The sequence below is a fragment of the Antennarius striatus genome, chromosome 23 (assembly GCF_040054535.1).
Source record: "Antennarius striatus isolate MH-2024 chromosome 23, ASM4005453v1, whole genome shotgun sequence".
Lineage (NCBI taxonomy): Eukaryota > Metazoa > Chordata > Actinopteri > Lophiiformes > Antennariidae > Antennarius > Antennarius striatus.
The window spans coordinates 13,145,000-13,163,100 of NC_090798.1; the positions used below are offsets into that span (position 1 = coordinate 13,145,000).

General features: G+C 42.9%; 2 protein-coding genes across 2 annotated transcripts in view; one reads left to right on the plus strand and one right to left on the minus strand.

The window, feature by feature from the left end:
• trappc14 (trafficking protein particle complex subunit 14) overlaps positions 1 to 18,101 on the plus strand; it is a 97,794-nt gene that overhangs the window by 44,333 nt on the left and 35,360 nt on the right. The window lies entirely within an intron of this gene.
• zanl (zonadhesin, like) overlaps positions 1 to 18,101 on the minus strand; it is an 89,302-nt gene that overhangs the window by 37,387 nt on the left and 33,814 nt on the right. The window contains 26 exon segments of the mRNA XM_068308852.1: positions 1,140 to 1,278; positions 1,469 to 1,662; positions 1,938 to 2,079; positions 2,324 to 2,456; positions 3,588 to 3,716; positions 4,097 to 4,245; positions 4,378 to 4,622; positions 4,850 to 4,991; positions 5,961 to 6,154; positions 6,331 to 6,353; positions 6,759 to 6,971; positions 7,611 to 7,758; positions 8,077 to 8,246; positions 8,523 to 8,630; positions 9,032 to 9,175; positions 9,435 to 9,580; positions 10,044 to 10,168; positions 10,366 to 10,482; positions 12,074 to 12,215; positions 12,460 to 12,592; positions 12,813 to 12,941; positions 13,192 to 13,340; positions 13,473 to 13,720; positions 15,952 to 16,093; positions 16,514 to 16,716; positions 17,035 to 17,204. Of these exon segments, the coding sequence (XP_068164953.1) occupies positions 1,140 to 1,278; positions 1,469 to 1,662; positions 1,938 to 2,079; positions 2,324 to 2,456; positions 3,588 to 3,716; positions 4,097 to 4,245; positions 4,378 to 4,622; positions 4,850 to 4,991; positions 5,961 to 6,154; positions 6,331 to 6,353; positions 6,759 to 6,971; positions 7,611 to 7,758; positions 8,077 to 8,246; positions 8,523 to 8,630; positions 9,032 to 9,175; positions 9,435 to 9,580; positions 10,044 to 10,168; positions 10,366 to 10,482; positions 12,074 to 12,215; positions 12,460 to 12,592; positions 12,813 to 12,941; positions 13,192 to 13,340; positions 13,473 to 13,720; positions 15,952 to 16,093; positions 16,514 to 16,716; positions 17,035 to 17,204 (3,977 nt within the window).

Genomic DNA, 18,101 nt, shown 5'->3' on the forward strand with positions numbered 1-18,101 from the left:
TTGTTGAAGTCCTTGGATCGGGGTTGCTGGAAGCCCCAGCTGCGGTCTTCATTGCTGTGCTGTCGTACTTCAGTGCCTACAGCGGCAATGACAGCGTAAGCTATAGGGATATTACTGGGAAGAATGGTCTATCTGATCTTAACCTCTGTGATGTTGAACTTCCATTCTCTTGTCTTACTGCCATTTCTCATAAATGTACTTGGCACCCGACACCTGAGGATAGAAGTCCTTGATCAACTCTGAAGTTGTATCATCAGATCAACTACCACATGTCCTTGACATCTCCTTATTTTCCAGGCACTCAGGTAAAGAAAGTTGCTGAACTGTCAGGTAATCACCACCCAGTGATATGTTGGCTTCCGTGTGGGAGAATGGACATGATTGCTAAAGTGAGGTGAAGGAAAAACATGAGGGAGGATTTCAGTGAGGCCACGGAGCAGGACTATCAGATGGACAAAAATCGTTGGAGTGCTCATCTAGAATTGCTTCCAGTGTGGATGCGATGCTACTGACCTTAAAGTGGGATGTAGTTGGGTGGTTTTAATGCATGGATAGTATTTAAAATCTTTGTTCTTACTTTTAAAGCCTCCAACAGCCAGACCCAACCATACCTTCAAGAGCTCCTTGTGTCACATTGCCTCACTAGTGTTAGGATTCTGCTTTGTTTTGTGCTGTTTTTCTGTCTCCCCCTCCCTTTTCTGGTTCTTCCCTACATTGTGCCTTCACGTAACAAGGAGGTGTGGTGCTTGCCTGGCTAGTTGCTGAGACACATCTTGGTTGCATTATTATACTCTCTATATTAGACTGGTCTTTCCTACACTTCCCTACCAGACAATTACTTCATGTTCTACTACATGGTGGTGTCTGGGCTACATGATCTTCTTTCTCATTTGTTCATTATCCATTCTGTTTGGCAAGCTCCTGTTTTCATTTTTGCTCACTTGTTGTTGTTTTTTTGTCTGAGCAATTAAACTGTTGAATTTTTCATTTTAAAGACTGTCAGTTTCTGCTTCTTGAGGTCCTGGGGTTTTTGCCAGCAGCCTAACCTTAACAATTAGAACCGAGTAGTACCGGTATACTTGTAGTTGTTAAGAATTCTAAAAACAGACTAGAGGGAAGATGGTTCAGTTATTACTCACCAGTGGGATAACATCCCAGCTCTCCACCCTGGACTTTACATTCGTGTAATGGGGGACAGTCAGAGGCCGCACAGGTGACAAAGGGAGCATCACACCTACACTTGATCTGACAGTTCTCCAGGTAGAATTCCTGTCCAGGCTGACACACACACACACACAAAACACAGGAATTCACTGAACTATACGATGAACCATCTTGAGGAACAGGTGGTTGCGTTTCCCAGCATGTCTTGAAACATCCTGTCTGAGGGTGCGTGTGGTGTTGGGTAGGACTGAATGACTGCAGCACCAAATGATGATGATAGCCTATCAGACCAACTTCACTGTACCTCATAATACTGGCCGTTATGTCTGCAGCCACAAGAATCTCTCTTGACACATTTTCCAGCACTCAGGACATAGCCGGGGTCACACACACAGGCTTCTGAGCAAGGTCCACCACAGGAAGGAGGTTTCCCAGTACAAGTCTCTTGACAGGGGTCCGCACAGGGACTGTAGTGGCTGTTGGGGGGGCAGCTCGGAGCTAGAAGCAGATGGGACGGAGAATTTACTAATGAGTAGGGAAGCATTAATCTCACGACAGAAGATCAATCTGTGCCATCAATTCTACTCATAATTTTTGCAAATATTGATAACCATCTATTGTCAATAAACTGTTGGAGTACAAATCTAAAATCAATCAAAATACAGGTCGATCAACAGAGGGTCAGCTTTTCAGGTCCAGCTGCTTCACTGCAGGTCTCCTAAATTTTTTAAAGCCTGTTCACGGTGATTTTGTTCCTTTCACCAAACACTCACAACAGAAAGTTTCATTTCTCCAGGGTCCAATGTCGACCCCACGGTCCTGGCATTCATTCACGTAGGCTTCAATGGCTTCACACAGTATAGGCTTGGCTCCACCCAGGGCGCACAGATCAAACACACAATCTCTGAAGTAATTCTGAAAACACACAGATAGTTTATGAAGTTATGATCTCCATTGTGTCTTCATCTTAAATACAAGGTAATGTTTGGTCTCCTGTTTTCACTTTAGAAAAGTGAGTCAAAGCCAGTGTTTCACTAGAATCAGACTTATAGAAGGGCACCAGCTTCTGTGGCTCAATCAGACTATAAATGTACAATATAAACACAGAAAATCTGGATTTAGTGTGTGTCTGTGTGTGAATGTGTGTGTGCTGTCTTACATTGGGGTTGACCCTTGGGTGGCACACGGCAAAGGGACTTGATGGATCCAGGAGGATGCCACAGTATCCGGAGCTCTCATACAGTTCTTCTTCATGACACACAGGGATGGTGGTGTTGGAATTGTGGTTACACCTGTCAACACAGACAGTTTGTTTGGTTATTGCCCATGACCTCCCATACACAAAGTCAAGGTCAGTCTAAGTCAGGTTTATTGTCAAGTGTGCCTTATATACATGACCTACAGCACAGATGAAATTGTAGTCCTCTCTGACCCACGGTAAACAGGCAGGAGAACACAGACAGTACAGCACGAAGTATTGGACGAAACACAATGGATGCTAAACATCTCTGTACACTCTTTAATCCCGTAGGGGAAGTGACGTGTGCACAGTCCCTGAGTTGATGGGGGGAGAGCGACATGTAGTCAGGTGCTGGGGGGGGCAGGGCAGGGTAAGGGTAGAGTTCAGGGTTGTGTCAGGGGGCAGAGCAGGGAGGGAGTTGAGCCTCCTGACCGCCTGGTGACAGAAACTGTCCTTGATCCTGCTGTTTCTGGTCCAGACTCTGTAGTCTCCTACCTGATGGCAGCAGGCTGAAAGGCTGCGAGAGGGATGGGTGGGATCACCTGCAATGCTGATGGCTTTGCGGGTGGGGCGGGTGTTATAAATGTCTGTGAGGGAAGGGAGAGAGACACCAGTGATCTTTTCAGCTGCTCTCACGATGCGCTGCAGGGTCTTACGGCAGGAAACGGTGCAGGCGCCGTACCACAGGGTGATGCAGCTGGTCAGGATGCTTTGATGGTGCCTCTGTAGAAAGTCAGCATGATGGGTGTGGGGCTGTTGCTCTCCTCAGTTTGCGGAGGAAGTAGAGGTGCCGTTGGGTTTTTTGTCCAGCGATGCGGTGTTGTGGTCCCAGGACAGGTCCTCGGAGATGTGCACACCCAGGAACTTGGTGCTGCTGACCCTTTCCACTGCAGCGCCATTGATGGTTAGTGGAGCATGCTGGGTGCGTGTTCTCCTGAAGTCCACCATAATCTCCTTTGTCTTCTCCACATTCAGATGGAAATTGTTGTCCTTGCACCACATGTTTTCAACCAGATTGTAATATTTTCAAGCATTCCATAATTCACATGTCATTCATACCACCTAAAAAATCGCATCATCCCTTCAGATTCCTGGAAACACTCTCCTGGAATGTAATTTCATGTTTTTGTAATGTGTCATTAACACGTGGATGTCTAAAGAAATGCTAATATCTGCTACTCACTTAGGGTCAGTGTTCCAGCTGTGTCCAAAGTCATTGGCACTGCTGGCAAGTGACCCATCTGGTTTACGGAAGTCATCTTTGGAGTCTCCATTGTAATTTCCACACAGACCACACAGTTTGTCCTGGTAGCTAAAACAAAGACAGTGTACATAAAGTTTATACAAAATTTTATATCAAATATGTGTGTGTGTGTGTGTGTGTGTGTGTGTGTGTGTGTGTCTTAGTCACTGGGTCAGGTGGTTATCGAGACAGCATGAGGCTTTTGAAATACTACTACTGATTATAATAACCACAAAAACAAGAAATTATTATTGATAATAATAATATTAATAACAAATATTATAATAATCATAATAACCATAAAATTGAAATATTATTAACAACAACAACAAATTAGTAATAATAATAATAATAATGACAGCATAATGCTGGAATCAATATGAAGCTGTATCTACATATCTATACATCTGTAGATGGAGTCTCTCATGACAGCAGCAGTCCTCACTCACTCTTTGATCACTTTAATGTCCATGAAGTGGTTTCCATCATAGCGAACAGTCAAACCAAAGCGGGTGGACACTGTGTAGTGCCTTCCTGACGTGAACACAGAGACGCCAGCGGCTGGAGTCACCGGCAGGTTTACGTTGGTCCCATTCACCTAATGGGGAAGCAGCAAATGGTGACGACTCTTTCTCTGAATCCGTCCATACAGAATGTTCAACCTACAGCTACGATGCCACTCGTCACCAAAGAAAAAGATGTTCCACTCGTTCCTTCTCTCCATTCTTACCTGCACAGTGCCACCTTTGAGGATGGAGATTTTCACCATTTGCACATGAACATGTGCAGCCTTCACATAGGAGATGGTGTGCGTGTTATAGCGGTTTTCATTGTCTGCATAGACCTCAAAGTATGTCAAGTTTGTTGCATCGCAGGATGATGACATCAAGTAGCTGCAGTTGCCCATGAAGCTGTAGCTGCGTTTGTCAAAGCTGGTGTAGTGGGGGTCACTAGTTGCTATGCATGTGGATGAATCTATAGGAACATTCAGGATAAAGTGTATGAGTTTGATGTAATGTGTCTCATCAGTTAAAGACAAGGAGAGCCCTGTTTCCTTTAGTGGTATTAGATATTAACAGCATTTATACTCAAATAAGGACTGTTGAGGCAAATATTTTTAATTGCTAATTGTTCCATAAGGTTGTAGAACATTTTGAGCTGCTTGTACCACCAAGCCTTGAAAATGAACAGGATGTTGTTACCTTTACGATGGCAGCCTGTGACACCGTTGACTTCACGACACTCTTCAATGGGTTCACAGGAGTTAGCAACACATTCAAAAGTGTAGTTCCCGGCACAGCGACACATGGTTAAACAGTCAGGACCAAGAAAGATCTCCCCAGGCTGAAACACACAAAAGTAAGGATCAGTAGAGGTCCTTAATGTGACCAGAACTTCGATTGTGCTCTGTTCTGTTGAGCAGTAATGTAGGAACATCTCCATTTCCAAAAAAGTTTGGACTCTGTGTTATACATAGAGGAAAACAGGATGACATGACAAGTGAAAATATTTCAAATGATGATCCAGAAATATGAAAGTGTTCCTTGAATTTGTTTTCTCTTAATCAGAATTTGTTGGTTGTTAAAGTCAGTAAGGGTCACACTTTCCTCTGTGTTCTTCAGCTCTTTCTCTTACACTCTGGAAGAGTTTGGGAAGTGAGGAGAATAACTGCTGTCATTTGAAAGTACAGTCAACCCTCGGTTGTCGAACATAATCCGTTCCAGAAGGCTGTTCGAAAAGCGAGTTGTTCAAAATCCAGAAACTATTTTTCCCATTATAATTAATGTAAATAATTTTAATCCGTTGTAAGTCTAAAAAACAACTTTTTGTAAGTTTTTAAAAAATTATTTTACACCATAAACTGCACTGTATACTGTTTACCATAAATAAAAAGGGGTAGAAATAGACACTGTGTTTTATTTTAATAAAAGATATCCTATTGAACTTTGAACACGAATGCTCTACGGAGGAAGCATCCTGGGCATTCGAGTTCACTCGGGTCCCGAGTGAGTCGCGTTCAGGTACGCCCGGCTTCTTTCGGTTTGGTTGAGAGACGAATTTTGGTCGAGTTCAGAGATGTAAAATTCCCAGACTTTCTCATTGAAAAAGAACCGAGGTTTGACTGTAGAATGTTTCCATACTTAGATGATACAGGTTCAACTTCACTTCACTTTCAACCATTCATCTGTTGTCATGTGGTTTTAGAACTTTGGAAATGATCACAAGTGTTTTCTGTATTTAAACATTTCCAAAAGTGTCCCAACTTTTTGTGGATTAGGGTTTTCCATAGAGACAATAAAGAAAACATCTGACCTCATAGTAGTTATTGTGCTCATCCAGACACCCACATGTCTCCAGTGGCACACAGCGATGTCCTTTGAAGACAAACCCTGGTTTGCAGAAGCAACCACTGATACATAATCCAGTGCAGTTGGTGGAGGGTTCCATACAGGTGGGGATACAAGCTGGACCACAGTCTATGTAGTCTGAGTTAGGAGGACATGGCTCTGGAAAGAGGACAGGAACATGCTCATATGAATAAATAAGAAAGAAAGAAAGAATGAAAAGAAGATTTCATGCTTTTAATAAAAGCATGTTTATTCACAGAAATAAAGTCAATTTCACTAGGGTTCACAAAGGTGAACCCTGGTGAACCTGCTACATATTCACAGATTAAACCTACTAGGTGTCCCATTGTAGGGACACCTAGCAGCTTTGTTAAATCACACTTTTGGTCCTTGAGAGCTGTAATGTGTCCTCTTTCCTCTGTGGACTTTGATAAAGTCTGAAGTCCTGCCAAATGTTTCTCTAGATCTCAGTTAGATATTACCAAGTCACCAGAGACATTGCGAGTGTACTGTAGGCACAGATTTATAATCTGGCTTTCTTTTATATCCCACCATTGGTAACCTTAACTACTAAATGTGTTTAAACTATATTTTAAACCAAAATGTGAATACACATGAAAAAACAGAATGAAAATAGTGCAAAAACACCACACTCACTCCTTAGACCCTCTACAAGCATACACTGGAAATACAACAAAGAGAACAACAAAGATTGATAGAAAGATAGAACTAAAGAGAGAAAGATTAAATATGATTGACATACTTGTTGTTGGTATTGGTGTGGTTGGTGTAGGAGTTGATATTCCTGGTGTGGTGGGTGTAGGAGTTGATATTCCTGGTGTGGTTGGTGTAGGAGTTGATATTCCTGGTGTGGTTGGTGTAGGAGTTGATATTCCTGGTGTGGTTGGTGTAGGAGTTGATATTCCTGGTGTGGTTGGTCTCGTAGCTGGATTTGGTGTAGTTGGTCCAGGAGTTGCTGGTGTTGGAAGGGGGCGACATTGATATTGTCCATCTTGTAGCTGGCAGCTCTCAGTGGTTGGTTCACAGCTGCTGTTGTGACACTGAATCAAACCTCCACTGTGACACAAACACTTCTGCTCACAACCCTCCAAGTACCAGTGATCATCCACCTGACACACACACACACACACACACACACACACACACACACACACACACACACACACACACACACACACACACACACACACACACACACACACACACACACACACACACACACACACACACACAGAGGTGAATTGGTCATTGGGAGAATCAGGTGTTTCACAGGTGGACTACTTTGCACCAAACTAGGACTGGGCTGAACTGGGACAAATTCCCGTGCCACTATTTCACCTGCCTGTCCTTCGTCATCAGCCATGAAAATTAAAGAGGAGCGTTAAAGGTAACCCACCCATTGGCCAATCAGGAATGTCAGAGCTGATTGTGACCCCGGTACCACTGAATACTTTAGTCTTTGTGCTTTTAGTTTTTTGTATCTGTGATGTAGTGGAATGACTGAGTTCTTCATAGACGCAGAACCTGATTGACACTTACGGGATGGTAGGATCCGCTGGCGTCCACACAGCCACAGTCTTTCAGTGTTACACACTTGTCGTTGCTGAGGATGAATCCTGGGTCACACTCACAACCCTCCACACAAACGTCCTCACAGCCAGGCGGTCCAACCACACTGAGACAGGTCTCTGGACAGGAGCTCACACATAAGGAGTAGGAGCTGTTGGGAGGACAGTCCAGACCTGCATGGAGAGGCAGAGGCATGAAGGTCGAGGGACGGGGAAGAAGGTGAGGGTGGAGGGAAGAGCAGAAAACAGGAGAAAAGGGAGAACAGTGACATTTCAATGCTGATGATAGTATTTATGGTTATAAATTGTTGCTGTCATACACCGATCAATAACACTAATGCTCATGCACACACACATGTGGCAAGGAAGACAGTTCCCCATGGGGAAATTATTTTTTCTTTCCATGTATATGTATATATATCTGACACATGCAGGCCAGAGTACCACTGGCATGGTTGTCAAGGGTTACAAGACATACTGAATAATACTCACGGCAGAAGTCTGCAGTCCTCCATGGGTGGACTTTGGCTCCAGCACTCTGGCAAACATCAGTGTAGGCCTGGAGCTGGTCACACAATACATGCTGTTGTCCGCTGAACTGACACATGTCATACACACAGCTCTGGAAGAACGGAGAGGGGTCCACTAGACTGATGCAGTCCCTGGAAGAGACACAAGCACTTACTGGTTGAAGAGCAACTGTCCAAATACTTACGACCCACACTTAAATGGTTATTAAACCATATTTTACACATCAGTATATTATTATTGTTGTTTTAACACTTTCATATTTCATACATCACTTGTAACATTAAGCCACTGCTTTCAAACTTCATTATAAACGCTCATGCATTAGTGAAAAGATGCTTAAAATCATAGATATTCCTAAAAAATTCAACGTAAATTAAACTTGGGACAAAAAATATCTCTTTCCGTACCTGAAGGGTCCAGCAGGGTCTTTTATCTTGCCACACTTGTCCGGTTTCACCACCTCTGCCTCCAGTGCGGGGTCACAGCCTGGGTCGGGTGTGGTGCCAGGGGTACATCTGATCAATAGAAACAAGGTGACAACAGGTCATATTCCATATTTTCGTTAGTGTTGCCACAAAACGTGTAACTTCAAAACGAGCACAGCAATTAAACGTCTTGATAAAATGAAATTTTGTTTAGATAATATTGATAATGGCACTACAAACTAATTCATGTTTTACTAAAAATCCTGTTTGTGTGCTGGTCCACATTGCTTTACGTGTATAAAGTATCAGGACAGTAGGTGTAGCTTTTATCACTCTTTTTGTGTCAATCCAAATGTATCAGCAGCAGAATGGGTATACAGATACTGAATCTGTCCATTGGCCTGGTCACATGACATGATGAGCAAAATCACATGCTGGAGTTTGTCACTCATATGTTTGTAGGAGATGAGGTCACATAGATGTAAACTCACGATTCATCCTCATCCTCCGCCGTCTGCCAGCTGTTCCCAAAGTCGTTGACATTTCCTATCAGAGTCCCATCTGGTTTGGTGAAGTCGTTGTCTGGGTTTCCATCATAGTCACCACAGAGACCACACATCTGGTTGGAGTAAGAGCTGGAGGGACAGAGACAGAGAGACGATGGGATTAGTAGAAGTAGAGAAATGTCTTCAGTAGACTTAGAACAATCCTGTTGAGCTCCTTAATGTAATTCAAGTAACAAAAATGATGGGAGGATTCATTGATAGTGTAAGTAAATGACCTTGATGTTAGTCAGAAAATGAATTTTTTACATCATAAACCTCTTTGGTATTCACTTATTAAGGTCAGACAATAGTCATGTGAAGCAACGTGACCTCAAACCTCGATACCAACCTGGGCACTGAGATCTGGGCGTAATGGTTTCCATCCCAGCGCACCTTGAGACCAAAGGACGTCTGCAGGATAACAAACTGACCAGCAAGACTGAGAGAGATGAGAGGAGAGGGGGAGTGAGGGAGGGACACCTGTAATCCATTCACCTGCAAGAGAAAAGACAGAGAGGTACAGGTCAACAAGGGTAGAGGTAAACAATCAGTACAGGTAAACTAGGGTACAGGTCAACAAGGGTAGAGGTAAACAAGGGTACAGGTAAATAAGGAGTATAGGTAAACCAGGGTGATGGTAAACAAGGATACAAGTAGAAAGAGGGTTAGGGTACACAGAGGGTTCAGGTACAGAGATCCTAAGACATGGGTATGAAACCAGTTTAAAGTAAATACATTTTCCTTCTCTGGCTGAGTAATGATGAAATGTGTCTCTCATTTTGTGCTGACAAAGAGCAAAGTAGAGTCATCCACATCAAGGAAATGGGAACAGGGAAGAGTGAGGAAGATGAAGAGTAGGGACAGATTTCTAGGATGATGACTTAAAAAGATAAAAGTCAAGGAATGGAAGATGAGATAAAAACATGCAGAGCAGTGTTCTAGTGTTCCCAGTACTGACCAGTGTCCTCCTGCCCTTCATCAGGGTCACAGTGTCTTCATTCACAGTCACATAGAGTTTTCTCAGGTAGGACACATGTGACAATCCTCTGTTTTCATTCTTTCCCTCCACTGAGAACCAAGGACCTGCACAGGAACAACATCACCATACATTTATAACAGGATGTAATTTCAGTAGACTCATTTCTCAGCTTGTTTTAACCCTTCCCAACCTATGAAAAAACATGTAGTATAAAACTGTGCTTGACAGGAAACAATTGAAACTCTTTCAGTTGCAGTGGAACAAAATTAACTAAGAAGAAAGGAATGAAACTTGTCTCTACCTGTGCTGTTCATGCAGGTTCTGGCTAGTGTGTAGGTACATGATCCCATGAAGCTGTAGAACTTCCTGTCAAAGGTGTTGTAGTGAGGATCTCCAGACACCACACAGTCTTGTGAACCTGGGAAAGAGGGACAGGCACCTTAAACAGGTCCACAACAGACCACATTTGAAACACTGACAGTGTAATGGCAGTGACCAGGGATGGGTTTACTTTTCTGCTCCTTCGGCAAAATCACAACAAAAATTTTCACCTTTTCTTAATTTGGACATTTTCTCTGAATATGATGATATCATCTTTTTCATTTGAGAAGTGACAAGCAGGTGTTGGTCCAAGTGCAGTACTCCAGCTCAGTGCCTGTATACTAGAGTTCTCTACAGTGAAAGGGAGGGTTGCCTCTCTGCACTTTTAAGTCAAGAAATATTGCCTGATTATCAACACTGATGTCCCACCAACCCGTACGTGGACAAGTGGATGAAAATAAATGTATAATTTGACAAACTATAATACTTGTAGGACTGCTGCAGCAGAATCAGTTTAGTCTTGATCAAAACCACAAATGAACAATGCAAACTACTGAAAGAAAGAGTTTGAATAGTGATTGAGAAAACAATTTCATTTATTCAAAGACAATCACAGAATGATTTGTTGGGTAGTTTGTGCTGAGATAGAGAGGTTGGGGTACTCTTCAGAGACACTGGCAATTCTCACTGCTCCTCTATCAAAGTAGTGGTTGTTTGAAAGCTTAAATGGAATCAACAACACAGTCAAAATAAAAATGTATCCTCAGTGTCTGGGGTTAGAATGAATGAAAATGATTTGAGATCTGGGCAATATATTGCATCACTTTCTGTAGTGTATAATTAATATCCAAGTCAGGACTGGTTGTAATGCAGTGGGTGTAAACTCACCAGTGGGATAACATCCCAGCTCTCCACCCTGGACTTTACATTCGTGTAATGGGGGACAGTCAGAGGCCGCACAGGTGACAAAGGGAGCATCACACCTACACTTGATCTGACAGTTCTCCAGGTAGAACTCCTGTCCAGGCTGACACACACACACACACACAAAACACAGGAATTCACTGAACTATACGATGAACCATCTTGAGGAACAGGTGGTTGCGTTTCCCAGCATGTCTTGAAACATCCTGTCTGAGGGTGCGTGTGGTGTTGGGTAGGACTGAATGACTGCAGCACCAAATGATGATGATAGCCTATCAGACCAACTTCACTGTACCTCATAATACTGGCCGTTATGTCTGCAGCCACAAGAATCTCTCTTGACACATTTTCCAGCGCTCAGGACATAGCCGGGGTCACACACACAGGCTTCTGAGCAAGGTCCACCACAGGAAGGAGGTTTCCCAGTACAAGTCTCTTGACAGGGGTCCGCACAGGGACTGTAGTGGCTGTTGGGGGGGCAGCTAGGAGCTAGAAGCAGATGGGACGGAGAATTTACTAATGAGTAGGGAAGCATTAATCTCACGACAGAAGATCAATCTGTGCCATCAATTCTACTCATGATTTTTGCTACTATTGATAATCATCTATTGTCAATAAACTGTTGGAGTACAAATCTAAAATCAATCAAAATACAGGTCGATCAACAGAGGGTCAGCTTTTCAGGTCCAGCTGCTTCACTGCAGGTCTCCTAAATTTGTTAAAGCCTGTTCACGGTGATTTTGTTCCTTTCACCAAACACTCACGACAGAAAGTTTCATTTCTCCAGGGTCCAATGTCGACCCCACGGTCCTGGCATTCATTCACGTAGGCTTCAATGGCTTCACACAGTATAGGCTTGGCTCCACCCAGGGCGCACAGATCAAACACACAATCTCTGAAGTAATTCTGAAAACACACAGATAGTTTATGAAGTTATGATCTCCATTGTGTCTTCATCTTAAATACAAGGTAATGTTTGGTCTCCTGTTTTCACTTTAGAAAAGTGAGTCAAAGCCAGTGTTTCACTAGAACCAGACTTATAGAAGGGCACCAGCTTCTGTGGCTCAATCAGACTATAAATGTACAATATAAACACAGAAAATCTGGATTTAGTGTGTGTCTGTGTGTGAATGTGTGTGTGCTGTCTTACATTGGGGCTGACCCTTGGGTGGCACACGGCAAAGGGACTTGATGGATCCAGGAGGATGCCACAGTATCCGGAGCTCTCATACAGTTCTTCCTCATGACACACAGGGATGGTGGTGTTGGGATTGTGGTTACACCTGTCAACACAGACAGTTTGTTTGGTTATTGCCCATGACCACCCATATGTTTTCCACCAGATTGTAATATTTTGAAGTATTCACATGATTCCTATCCCCCCCAAAATCTTCTTATCATCTCTCCAGATTCCTGGGAACACACTCCTGGAAAGTAATTTCATGTTTGTGTAACATGTAACTAACGTGGATGTCTATAGAAATGCTAATATCTGCCACTCACTTAGGGTCAGTGTTCCAGCTGTGTCCAAAGTCATTGGCACTGCTGGCAAGTGACCCATCTGGTTTACGGAAGTCATCTTTCGAGTCTTCATTGTAATTTCCACACAGACCACACAGTTTGTTCTGGTAGCTAAAACAAAGACAGTGTACATAAAGTTTATACAAAATTTTATATTAAGTATATACATTTGTGTGTGTGTGTGTCTTAGGCACTGGGTCAGGTGGTTATTGACTACTACTACTAATATCCACAACAACAAATTAGTAATAATAATAATAATAATAATGACAGCATAATGCTGGAATCAATATGAAGCTGTATCTACATATCTATACATCTGTAGATGGAGTCTCTCATGACAGCAGCAGTCCTCACTCACTCTTTGATCACTTTAATGTCCATGAAGTGGTTTCCATCATAGCGAACAGTCAAACCAAAGCGGGTGGACACTGTGTAGTGCCTTCCTGACGTGAACACAGAGACGCCAGCGGCTGGAGTCACCGGCAGGTTTACGTTGGTCCCATTCACCTAATGGGGAAGCAGCAAATGGTGACGACTCTTTCTCTGAATCCGTCCATACAGAATGTTCAACCTACAGCTACGATGCCACTCGTCACCAAAGAAAAACATGTTCAACTCGTTCCTTCTCTCCATTCTTACCTGCACAGTGCCACCTTTGAGGATGGAGATTTTCACCATTTGCACATGAACATGTGCAGCCTTCACATAGGAGATGGTGTGCGTGTTATAGCGGTTTTCATTGTCTGCATAGACCTCAAAGTATGTCAAGTTTGTTGCATCGCAGGATGATGACATCAAGTAGCTGCAGTTGCCCATGAAGCTGTAGCTGCGTTTGTCAAAGCTGGTGTAGTGGGGGTCACTAGTTGCTATGCATGTGGATGAATCTATAGGAACATTCAGGATAAAGTGTATGAGTTTGATGTAATGTGTCTCATCAGTTAAAGACAAGGAGAGCCCTGTTTCCTTTAGTGGTATTAGATATTAACAGCATTTATACTCAAATAAGGACTGTTGAGGCAAATATTTTTTAATTGCTAATTGTTCCATAAGGTTGTAGAACATTTTGAGCTGCTTGTACCACCAAGCCTTGAAAATGAACAGGATGTTGTTACCTTTACGATGGCAGCCTGTGACACCGTTGACTTCACGACACTCTTCAATGGGTTCACAGGAGTTAGCAACACATTCCAAAGTGTAGTTCCCGGCACAGCGACACATGGTTAAACAGTCGGGACCAAAAAAGATCTCCCCAGGCTGAAACACAAAAGTACAGATCAGTAGAGGTAGACGGTCCTTAATGTGACCAGAACTTCGATTGTGCTCTTTTCTGTTGAGCAGTAATGTAGGAACATCTCCATTTCCAGAAAAGTTTGGACTCTGTGTTATACATAGAGGAAAACAGGATGACATGACAAGTGAAAATATTTCAAATGATGATCCAGAAATATGAAAGTGTTCCTTGAATTTGTTTTCTCTTAATCAGAATTTGTTGGTTGTTAAAGTCGGTAAGGGTCACACTTCCTTCTGTGTTCATCAGCTCTTTCTCTTACACTCTGGAAGAGTTTGGGAAGTGAGGAGAATAACTGCTGTCATTTGAAAGTACAGTCAACCCTCGGTTTTCGAACATAATCCGTTCCAGAAGGCTGTTCGAAAAGCGAGTTGTTCGAAATCCGAAACTATTTTTCCCATTATAATTAATGTAAATAATTTTAATCTGTTCCAAGTCTAAAAAACGACTTTTTGTAAGTTTTTTAAAAATTATTTTACACCATAAACTGCACTGTATACTGTTTACCATAAATAAAAAGGGGTAGAAATAGACACTGTGTTTTATTTTAATAAAAGATATCCTATCGTACTTTGAACACGAATGCTCTACGTAGGAAGCATCCTGGGCATTCGAGTTCACTCGGCTCCCGAGTGAGTCGTATTCAGGTATGCCCGGCTTATTTCGGTTTGGTCGAGAGACGAATTTTGGTCGCGTTCAGAGATGTAAAATTCTCAGACTTTCTGGTCGAAAAAGAATTTGGTCGAGAACAGAAGCGTTCGAAAACCGAGGTTTGACTGTAGAATTCTTAGATGATAGAGGTTCAACTTCACTTCACTTTCAACCATTCATTTGTTGTCATGTGGTTTTAAGAGTTTGGCAATGATCACAAGTGTTTGATATTTACATTTCAAACAATGCCCCAACTTTTTGTGGATTAGGGTTTTCCATAGAGACAATAAAGAAAACATCTGACCTCATAGTAGTTATTGTGCTCATCCAGACACCCACATGTCTCCAGTGGCACACAGCGACGTCCTTTGAAGACAAACCCTGGTTTGCAGAAGCAACCACTGATACATGATCCACTGCAGTTAGTGGAGGGTTCCATACAGGTGGGGATACAAGCTGGACCACAGTCTATGTAGTCTGAGTTAGGAGGACATGGCTCTGAAAAGAGGACAGGAACATGCTCAGAGTAAACATGATTATCATATGAAGAAAGAAGAAAGGAAAAAAAGATTTCATACTTTTAATAAAAGCATGTTTATTCACAGAAATCAAGTCAAGTTCACGAGGGTTCACAAAGGTGAAGGTCTCTTGATCTCTGTTAGATCTAACCAAAACACCAGAAACATTACGAGTGTACTGTAGGCACAGATTTTTAATCTGGCTTTCCTCTACATCCCATGATTGATATTAGTAACCCTAACTGTTAAACGTGACGGTGTTTAAACCATATTTTAAACGAATAGGTGAATAAAGATGAAACACTCTCTACAAGCATACACTGGGAAACAAAACAAAAAGAATAAGAAAGTGAGACTAAGAAAGATAGAAAGAGATTGAAAGAAAGATTAAATATGATTGACATACTTGTTGTTGGTATTGGTGTGGTTGGTGTAGGAGTTGATATTCCTGGTGTGGTGGGTGTAGGAGTTGATATTCCTGGTGTGGTGGGTGTAGGAGTTGATATTCCTGGTGTGGTGGGTGTAGGAGTTGATATTCCTGGTGTGGTGGGTGTAGGAGTTGATATTCCTGGTGTGGTTGGTGTAGGAGTTGATATTCCTGGTGTGGTTGGTCTCGTAGCTGGATTTGGTGTAGTTGGTCCAGGAGTTGCTGGTGTTGGAAGGGGGCGACATTGATATTGTCCATCTTGTAGCTGGCAGCTCTCAGTGGTTGGTTCACAGCTGCTGTTGTGACACTGAATCAAACCTCCACTGTGACACAAACACTTCTGCTCACAACCCTCCAAGTACCAGTGATCATCCACCTGACACACACACACACACACACACACACACACACACACACACACACACACACACACACACACACACACACACACACACACACACACACACACACACACACACACACACACACAGAGGTGAATTGGTCATTGGGAGAATCAGGTGTTTCACAGGTGGACTACTTTGCACCAAACTAGGACTGGGCTGAACTGGGACAAATTCCCGTGCCACTATTTCACCTGCCTGTCCCTCGTCATCAGCCATGAAGATTAAAGAGGAGCGTTAAAGGTAACTCACCCATTGACCAATCAGGAATGTCAGAGCTGATTGTGACCCCGGTACCACTGAATACTTTAGTCTTTGTGCTTTTAGTTTTTTGTATCTGTGATGTAGTGGAATGACTGAGTTCTTCATAGACGCAGAACCTGATTGACACTTACGGGATGGTAGGATCCGCTGGCGTCCACACAGCCACAGTCTTTCAGTGTTACACACTTGTCGTTGCTGAGGATGAATCCTGGGTCACACTCACAACCCTCCACACAAACGTCCTCACAGCCAGGCGGTCCAACCACACTGAGACACGTCTCTGGACAGGAGCTCACACATAAGGAGTAGGAGCTGTTGGGAGGACAGTCCAGACCTGCATGGAGAGGCAGAGGCATGAAGGTCGAGGGACGGGGAAGAAGGTGAGGGTGGAGGGAAGAGCAGAAAACAGGAGAAAAGGGAGAACAGTGACATTTCAATGCTGATGATAGTATTTATGGTTATAAATTGTTGCTGTCATACACCGATCAATAACACTAATGCTCATGCACACACACATGTGGCAAGGAAGACAGTTCCCCATGGGGAAATTATTTTTTCTTTCCATGTATATGTATATATATCTGACACATGCAGGCCAGAGTACCACTGGCATGGTTGTCAAGGGTTACAAGACATACTGAATAATACTCACGGCAGAAGTCTGCAGTCCTCCATGGGTAGACTTTGGCTCCAGCACTCTGGCAAACATCAGTGTAGGCCTGGAGCTGGTCACACAATACATGCTGTTGTCCGCTGAACTGACACATGTCATACACACAGCTCTGGAAGAACGGAGAGGGGTCCACTAGACTGATGCAGTCCCTGGAAGAGACACAAGCACTTACTGGTTGAAGAGCAACTGTCCAAATACTATTTACGAAACACCTCAACAGGAAAATATTGCCTCTGGTTACGAAAGAAATTTCGAGTTACGAAAGGTAAAAATACTGTTTGGGCTGATACTCGCAGCTCCCAAAGGTTCCTGAACGCAACATTCTCATTGCTGTCTCCCATTGGCTATTACCTAGCATCCTGGTGTCCCATCCGCTTAGCCAATGAGGACGTCCCTCATTGGCTAAGGACGTTGCATAGGTGTCTATACAGCGTCCTCGTCATTCGGCCCTTGACCCATGAGGTGTTCTGATAGTTTTACGTAAATACATTAACTTTTAGAGTATTCACTATGGACCCCAAGAAAGTGACGAAGAAAAGAGGAAAAGAAAAGACGAAGAAAAGAGTTTTTTTGTCCGTACAAACAAATCAAGAGATGATAGAAAAGCCTGAAAAAGGGATGCGTTTGGTTGATCTCTCCAAAGAATATGGCCGTAATGCATCTACAATCACCACGTTATTAAAACAAAAGGAAGTTTAAGGAGTTTAAGGCGTCGCGTGGGTGGTTGGAGAAGTTCAGAAGGAGGACTGGAATTCACTCTGTTGTTCATGGGGGGGCAAGAGGGCATGAACCAAAGAGGGCAAAAAACAATGAGGACAGCAGTTAAAAGGTAAATGACCATCATTTTTATTCTTTGTTCTTTGTTTTATACATTGTGAACAACTCTCATTTATTGTGTAATAATCTAATCGTAACATGTATTTGTTACATGTTTTGATGCATTTTTATGCTTTATAAAACATTTATGTCTGAATTTTGGGGGCTTGGAACGGATCAGGGCATTTGCATGGAAAATGCGTCTCTACTTACGTAATATCTTCCAGAAC